This window comes from Pinus tabuliformis, chromosome 9, assembly GCF_031772625.1.
Source record: "Pinus tabuliformis cultivar Carrire ecotype Pingquan chromosome 9, CPIR1, whole genome shotgun sequence".
NCBI classification, from domain to species: Eukaryota; Viridiplantae; Streptophyta; class Pinopsida; order Pinales; family Pinaceae; genus Pinus; species Pinus tabuliformis.
In genome coordinates, this window is record NC_142307.1 from 1,280,122,807 (window position 1) to 1,280,131,959 (window position 9,153).

A 9,153-nucleotide genomic window follows, 5' to 3' on the forward strand; every position below is an offset into this window, starting at 1 on the left:
AACACAGTGGTTTGCCATCTCTGCGAATTATGAAACCCCTTGCGCGACATGGCGTTCCCCCTCCCCAGCCACCCTTGGCCCTGCGGGTGAGGTGGACTCTGCAATTGCCACTAGGGCTCCTCGCCGGGGTGGCAAGACCATTGGACACATGCAACTAGCTAGTGTGGGAGCGTGTGGAGGTTTTGGAGGAGGTAAACGAGGTTCTAGTAGGGATGGTGGTACGCGGGTTCAGAAGCCGAGTCGTCGAGGTGGAGGAACCAGGGGTGGCAAGGGGAATTGTGGGTCTGGTCGAGCTGAAGCAAATAAAGGGAAAAGTATCCAACATTAATGATTGGAGAATTGTCGAGCACTTATCAATAGCCTGATAGAAAGAGTGGACATAACTAAGAGAGTCTGTCGCAAGGAGCATGCAGAGAAAATGGAAATGCTAGACCAATTGCACTAGTTTCAGTGCCATGTCCGAGAGAGACTAGCGGTGGTTTGATGAGGCCAAAATCAACTTACCGAGAAAGTAGAAAAGCAGGAGACTTGGCTGGCACACTTTGAAGGGCATGTTCAGTGTGAATTTCTTCCTCCACCTCCTCGAGGAACAGCCCCAGACAACCTTGCCTCTATCACATCGCACAACTAGTATGCTCTCTGGTGTTCTTTTTATGTTTTATCTGTATTTTGGTTCCTTTGGCACCAAAATATATAGTGAATCTAGGTGAGTAGAATATATTCAGTATAGTACATGACATGAATTATAGTATAGTGTATGACATGAAAATATTGTACAAAAATGAGAAGATATTAAACTCCAAGTAATGTTAGTAATCAAACGGGAACTGTGTCTTCAAAATGAGAATTCTAGCAAAAAAAAAACCCCAAAAATCATGAAAAATCAGTCCAGAAATGAAAAGCGTGTATTTGTGAAAGATGTTTTTTTAGGGGGTAAATTTTCAAAAAAAAAATAAAAATGAAAGTAAAAGCCAATTTTTTTTTGTGCAAAAACCATGAAAAAACAGAAAGTGTTGTTGTTTTTTTTTTTTTTCTAATTCGAACACTTTTTTAGTAATGGCATGAAAAATAAAATGCCATGCTTCCAAAAATCATTAAAATTCCAATAGTTTTCAACAATACATTGAAGATAACGACTCAAAAAAAACCTTAAAATGTCAACATTTTTTAACCATGGAATAAAAAACAAATATCATGACTATAACAAACATTAGATTTTCAACATATTTTGAGATCAAATCTCATGATTAAATTACACCTTAAAAATAAATACATAAATAAAAAAGTCTTTATATCAAATGTTCAAAATATAGTTCTTTTCAAATTTAGCCTACCACAACTTGACACATTGTAAGGAAAACTTAAAAATCAACCATCACCCTGAAATCTGTGTCCTTATATGAGTGACATGCCTAACCTATGGATTGAGTGGTAGAGACCTAGGGGCATCTTACTCATGAAATCCTCATATGATTGGCATGCCTAACCTATGACTTGAGTAGTAGAGACCTAGGGGCATCTAAGTCGTCAAAATCAAGTAGGCTTGAGGAGTAGAGACCTAGAGGCATCTAAGTCGTCAAAATCAAGTAGCTAGCCATCTCACCCGCCCTGGACCACACCATTACCCAAAAATTTCACTCAACATGAACCACACCATTACCCAGAAATTTCACTCAATCTTGACCATACTAACCCTTAACATAGATAAATTTTTGACCACTAAATTTCTAATCTATAACCTTCCCGGGAATGCCTTCAAAACACGAGCAATTTAAATGTAATAATTTAATACAAAACTTTTTTTTTGAATTTCATTATAACCATTTAATAATCACTTTTATTTATTGATTTATTAATTACTTTTATTTATTTATTATTTCCAAAGTTTGGATGGAGTCAACATTTACATAAATTATTATTTTCTAATGTTCTCATGGAGTTACTTTATTATTTAAAGGGATACATGGAGTTACCATAATACTGAAACGTGGAGACTATTTATGGAAGATTGTGCCTTAATTTACTCTATAATCGGTGATATTGAAGGAGAGGGGATCACTAATAAATCGAAGAAACGCATTTTCTGCTCTTGGTTTTATTCGGATAGCTGACTGTCTGCAGACGTAGGTTTCTTTAACCGTTTTTCCTGTTGATATATTTGTTTGTGAAAATTCTACTGTGGAAAACTCCATTCAATTTTTCAATTTACAGGAATAGGGGTTGGCACAATTGTTATGTTGCAGTGAAAATAACTTGGGGCCGGCAGATAATAGGCAAAGGGCATTTCTTTTTTCCTTATGATAAAGGTCCTAGCATAGTATATATCTTCGATTTTGTTTAGCTCTGTCATAATTTTCCTGTGGATATCCTTTGGCTTTTGTTTTCATTATTTTTGTTGCTTCAGCGAATCTGTTGTCAGAGATGGAATCAAAGCTTTTTTCAGCTGCTATGCCCCAGAATAATGAAGCTGTGATTGGGTCGCTGGGTCCATTCCAACAGCATTGCAACTTTCCAACAGTCGAAGAAGAGAGCACAGATGGTCAACAGAATATTAACAACAGTACCCAGCAGTTAGTCAGAATGGGCCGTCCGTCTGGTTCCAGAAACAAACAGAAAGAGAGTTCTGTGCTATACGAAGACAGCGATGATGCAATCATGCCTCATGTTGTACAACTTCAACCTGGAGCTGATATAGTTCAGAGCCTACGTGGATTTTACCGAAGGCTTCAAGTAGGGGGTCTCTATGTGATGAGCGCCCTAGGCAGGGTGGTGGATGTGACCATCTGCATGGCTGGGCAAGTGAGATTCTTACGTGGCACGTGTCAGATACTTTCACTGTGTGGCACTTTTCTCCCACATTGCAACTCTCTCTCGATTTCCGTTCTTGACTCTGAAGGAAGTGTGATCGCAGGGTTAGTTGACGGGATTCTTCGAGCAGTTGGTTCCGTTACCATTGTTGTTGGGTCGTGCGTTGATCCATCTTTTCACAGAGTTCGCCACATTTCTGGCAATGGGGAAGAAGGCAATGGAAATACAGCGTGCCCTAGTAGTCGTTCATTCCCTTCATTCCGTGAGGCCACTCATGGGAGAACACCACCTCTTTGATTGTCATGCATGGCGCGGTTAAGGTATTTTTCTGTTCTTGAATGGGAGAAAGAGACGTTTCAAGATTGATTGTCTGAACTCTATGACGTGACATTTTTGAAACTAAAACCAGGTATATATATCCATAATTATGATCATGGATTTGTCCATTTCTTAAATATAAAAGACTTGAACCAGGATTAATTTCAATTTTCAACCTTTAGAGGTTAACCATTATTTATTTATTTCTTTTAAAGATTGTTGGCTTTAGCTATCTCAAAACAGAAAATAAGCTGTCCTTTGAATAAAAGGAGAGACAAATCTCTTTTTAATTATGCACGGTCATTACACAGATTAGGTTCTCCTAAAAATAGATTTTTTGATAAAGATTATGGTTCGATTGCTTGGGCATTCATTATAGATATGTTGTCTCGTCTGGTGTTTGTTTTGAAATATGTGATATGTTGTCTTGTTTGGTTAAACCGTTTCTTTCGTTCGTTTTTATTGTATTGAATGCTATGTTTAGATATTTGCGTTCTTTTTTATTGTATTGAATGCTATATTTCGATATTTTGTGTTTTGAAATCTGTGAGCGAAATCCTTACTTTTGTTAGTTTCTTTGTGTCAAGAGGCGATTTACAATTTGCTTAGAGGAAGAATAATAAAATAATACTTTATCTTAACGAATTATAACGTTAAAAAAATAATACTTTATAACAAAAAAATTCAAAAAATCAAAAGGAAAAAAAATCAATTGTGTCCACATTAAAAGTAAAAAGAACTTTTAATTTTCATCTTAAAGAAAGTATCTTTAAACTTCAATTTTAATTGTAAAAGTAAATTCCACTATTTTAATTTTAAATTTCATTTTCATAAAGAAAGTAGTAAGATATGGAGTATAAGGGAGATATGTAATTCCTTCACTATTTAATATGGAGTATAAGGGAGATATATAATTTCTTCACTACTTAATATGGAGTACTTCACTACTTAATATGGAGTAATTAAATTTCATTTTCATAAAGAAAGTAGTAAGATATGGAGTATAAGAGAGATATGTAATTCCTTCACTATTTAATATTATGGAGTATAAGGGAGATATATAATTTCTTCACTATTTAATATGGAGTACTTCACTACTTAATATGGAGTGTAAGGGAGATATGTAATTTTTTCACTACTTAATATGGAGTACTTCACTACTTAATATGGATTATAAGGGAGATACATAATTCCTTCCCTACTTAATATGGAGTACTTCACTACTTAATATGGAGTTGACAAATGACATAAAAAATAATATTATCGATACTACATTATGTGTAATCCATCTAATACTACATTATGTGTAAAAAATAATATTATCCATACTACATTATGTGTAATCCATCTAATACTACATTATGTGTAATGCTTAGTTGACATGTGGAATTGACAAATGACATAAAAAATCATATTATTAATACTACATTATGTGTAATCAATGTGTAATATATGTTATGTTTAGTTGACATGTAACATTTACAAAAATATATTAATAACAAAAAAAATATTTACTATCAATTATGAAAAATACAATTTTATATTAACTTTATATATAGAAAAATAAAATAATATAAATTGAAAATTTTAAAATTCCACTCTCTATTAGAAATTATATATATATATATATATTTGATGTTACATGTTCTAGTGCTCGATAAAATTGGGGTTATCATGGATCTTAATTCTAGATCTATCTAGAGTCTAGGGGAATCAAATTTGTCTTGGTGTTAACTTTTCTTTTTTTAATTTTGCACTAAAAAGAAGATTGCATTATGAGAGATTTGATGCCTTTTTGCACTTGGTAAATAAAAAATCTGAGTTTGATAAATCAAGAAGTAATATGACCCTATGTTAATATATAACAAATTGAAATTATAGAGTTAAGGTTTATGTGAGAAAAACAATTTTGATTTGATATTTCTCGATCCATCACATTAGAATTTTTAGAAGTTTCTAGTGAGCAAGTGTGGCTCATCATGAGGACACTCAAATATCAAATCAAAATTGAAACTTAATTATTTTTTAATTTAAATGTAATATTTTTTTTGGTTGCTAGCAAAATTGAAACTTAATTATTTTTTAATTTAAATGTAATATTTTTTTTGTTTGCTAGCTTATGTGAGTCCTCATATCACAGGCATGCCTAACCTGTAGCTTGAGTAGTAAAGACCTCGGGGCATCTTATTCATGAAATCCTTATATGATTAGCATACCTAGGCTTGAGTAGCAAAGACCTAGATATCAAATCAACTAAAAATCTTACCCAACCTAAACCACACCATAAAATCTCAGATAACTTAAATCACACTAACTCCTACACTAACTTTTAACATGAATAAAAATTTTACCACTAAATTTCGAATTTATAACATTCACAAAATGTGTCGACAAAACACACTATCACCCTCATGAACCTTAAGTGTAATAATTTAACCCACGCCTTTATTTATTATTTTTATAAATCTCTCTATAACAATTTAATAATTGCTTCTTGTATTTATTTATTATTTCCAAAGGTCGGATGGAGTCGCCCATTTACATAACTTATTATTTTTTAAGGTTCTCGTAGAATTATTTTATCATTTTTAAAGGATTCATGGAGTTCGCATTATACGAGTTAGCATATTTTTTTAAAAGCTACGTGGAGTTACCATGATAAATTGCTTGAAACGTGGAGACTATTTACGGAAGATTGTGCCTTAATTTACTCTATAATCGGTGATCTTGAAGGAGAGAGGATCACTAATAGATCGAAGAAACGCATTTTCTGCTCTTGGTTTTATTCGGATAGCTAATTGTCTGCAGATGTAGTTTTCTTTAACCGTTTTTCCTGTTGATATATTTGTTTGTGAAAATTCTTCTGTGGAAAACTCCATTCAATTTTTCAATTTACAGGAATAGGGGTTGGCACAATTGTTATGTTGCAGTGAAAATAACTTGGGGCCGGCAGATAATAGGCAAAGGGCATTTGTTTTTCTTATGATAAAGGTCCTAGCATTGTATATATCTTCGATTTTGTTTAACTCTGCCATGATTTTCCTGTGGATATCCTTTGACTTTTGTTTTCATTATTTTTGTTGCCTTGCCGAATCTGTTGTCAGAGATGGAATCAAAGTTTTTTTTCGGTAGCTATGCCCCAGAATAATGAAGTTGTGATTGGGTTGCTGGGTCCATTCCAACAGCATTGCAACTTTCCAAGAGTCAAAGAAGAGAGCACAGATGGTGAAGAGAATATTAACAACAACAGTACCCAGCAGTACTCAGCCAGAAGGGGCCGCCCGTCTGGTTCCAGAAACAAACAGAAAGAAAGTTCTGTGCTTTACGAAGACAGCGATGATGCAATCATGCCTCATGTTGTACAGCTTCAACCTGGAGCTGATATAGTTCAGTGCCTACGTGTATTTTACCGAAGGCTTCAAGTAGGGGGTCTCTATGTGATAAGCCCTCTAGGGAGGGTGGCAGATGTGGCCATCTGCATGGCTGGGCAAGTGAGATTCTTGCGTGGCACGTGTCAGATACTTTCACTGTGTGGCACATTTCTCCCACATTGCAACTCGCTCTCTATTTCCGTTCTGGACTCTGAAGGAAGTGTGATCGCAGGGTTAGTTGACGGGATTCTTCGACCAGCTGGTCCCGTTACCATTGTTGTTGGGTCATGCGCTGATCCATCTTTTCACAGATTTCGCCCCATTTTTGGCAATGGGGAAGAAGGCAATGACAATATTTCGTGCCCTAGTAGTCGTTCAATCCCTTCATTCCGTGAGGCCACTCATGGGAGAACACCTCTTTGATTGCCATGCATGGCAAGGTTAAGGTATTTTTCTGTTCTTGAATGAGAGAAAGAGACGTTTCAAGATTGATCGTCTGAACTCTAACTCTATGACGTGACATTTTTGAAACTAAAACAAGGTATCCATAATCATGATTTGTCCATTTCCTAAATATAAAAGACCATTTCTTAAATATAAAAGACTTGAACCAGGATTAATTTCAATTTTCAACCATTAGAGGTTAACAATTATTTATTTATATCTTTTAAAGATTGTTGGCTTTAGCTATCTCAAAACGGACAAATGTTAAACTCATCATATAGCTCAGAAAATAAGCTCTCCTTTTACTCATCGTATAGCTCAGAAAATAAGCTCTCCTTTGAATAAAAGGAGTGCTCTCCTCTTACAAATCTCTCTGTAGTTATGCACGGTCATTACACAGATTAGGTTCTCCTAAAAATATATTTTTGATAAAGATTATGGTTAGATTGCTCGGGCATTCATTATAGATATGTTGTCTCGTCTGGTTTTTGTTTTGAAATATGTGATATGTTGTCTTGTTTGGTTTTTGTTTTGAAATATGTGAGCATGGTTAGAAACTGTTTCTTTCGTTCGTTTTTATTGTATTGAATGCTATGTGAATGTTATGTTTAGATATTCGTGTTCTTTTTATTGTATTGAATGCTATGTTTAGATATTCGTGTTCTTTTTATTGTATTGTATGCTATATATATTTAGATATTTTCTGTTATATATATTTAGATATTTTCTGTTTTGAAATCTGTGAGTTAAATTTTTTCTTTGGGGTGATATTACATTTAAAAATAATAAAATAATACTTATTTTAACAAATTATAAAAATAGAAAAAAAAAAGCCATTAGTTTCTTTGCGTCAACATTACATTTAAAAATAATAAAATAATATTTATTTATTTATTTATTTATTTTTTGTAAGCTTTGGCGGGACCCTCTCATTTTTCCACATTACAACATTTTTACAACCTCTGCAGGATTCGAACTTGGGTGGGGGGTGTGAAAGCCATCCTCCCCAGCCATTACATCATGCACGTCATGTGCAAAAAATAATATTTATTTTAACACATTATAAAATTGGAAAAAAAAAAGGAAAAAAAATCAATTGTGTCCACAGGTTAAAAGAAAAAAAAAAAAAACTTCAATTTTCATGTTATGTAAAGTAATTGAAACTAAAAAGATAATTTGCTTTTTAGTATAAGAGAGATGTAATTCCTTCACTACTTAATATGGAGTTGACAAATAACATAAAAAATAATATTATTGATACTACATAATGTGGAAAAAACTTCAATTTTCATCTTAAATAAAGTAATTGAAACTAAAAAATAATTTGCTTTTTAGTATAAGAGAGATATGTAATTCCTTCACTACTTAATATAGAGTTGACAAATAACATAAAAAATAATATTATTGACAATATTATTGACACTACATAGTGTGGAATAATATAGAGTTGACAAATAACATAAAAAATAATATTATTGACACTACATAGTGTGGAATATATGTTATATTTACTTGACATGTAACATTTAAAACAAAAAGTATATTAATAACAAAAAAAATATTTTACGGTCAATTATGAAAACATAATTTTATATCAACTTTATATATAGAAAAATAAAATAATATAAATTGAAAATTTTAAAATTCCACTCTCTATTGGAAATTTTATATATATACATATATTGGAAATTATATATATATATATATATATATAGATATATTTTGATGTCAACATGTTCTAGTGTTGGATAGAATTGGGGTTATTATGGATCTTAATTTTAGATCTATTAAGAGTCTAGGGGAATCAAATTTGTATTGGTGCTAACCTTTTTTTAAATTTTGCACTCAAAAAGAAGATTGCATTTTGAGAGATTTGATGTCATTATGCACTTGGTAAATAAAAAATATGAAAAAAATTGAGTTTGATAAATCAAGAAGTAATATGACCCTATGTTAATATATAACAAATTGAAACTTTAGAGTTATGGTTTATGTGAGAAGAACAATTTTGATTTGATATTTCTCGATCCATCACATTTCTCAATCCATCACATTAGAATTTCCAATAAAAGTTTCTGGTGAGCAAGTGTGGCTCATTATGAGGACACTCAAATATCAAATCAAAATTGAAACTTGATTATTTTTTAATTTAAATGTAATATTTTTTTTGTTTGCTAGGTTATGTGAGTCCTCATATCATAGGCAGTAGAGA

General features: G+C 32.7%; 2 protein-coding genes across 2 annotated transcripts; both read left to right on the forward strand.

Annotated features, from left to right (window-relative positions):
- The first annotated feature begins 2,421 nt into the window (after positions 1-2,421).
- On the forward strand, positions 2,422-3,105 carry LOC149153240 (AT-hook motif nuclear-localized protein 15-like). Its single transcript, XM_089443749.1, has one exon. It carries the CDS (start codon positions 2,422-2,424, stop codon positions 3,103-3,105), a length of 684 nt encoding a protein of 227 aa, XP_089299875.1.
- Positions 3,106-6,260: 3,155 nt separating this feature from the next.
- LOC149153241 (AT-hook motif nuclear-localized protein 21-like) lies at positions 6,261-6,920 on the forward strand. Its single transcript, XM_089443750.1, has one exon. It carries the CDS (start codon positions 6,261-6,263, stop codon positions 6,918-6,920), a length of 660 nt encoding a protein of 219 aa, XP_089299876.1.
- The last annotated feature ends 2,233 nt before the right edge of the window (positions 6,921-9,153 follow it).

Coding starts and splice junctions, on each gene's coding strand:
- LOC149153240 (XM_089443749.1), top strand. CDS start 2,422: ATGGAATCAAAGCTTTTTTCAGCTGCTATGCCCCAGAATAATGAAGCT.
- LOC149153241 (XM_089443750.1), top strand. CDS start 6,261: ATGCCCCAGAATAATGAAGTTGTGATTGGGTTGCTGGGTCCATTCCAA.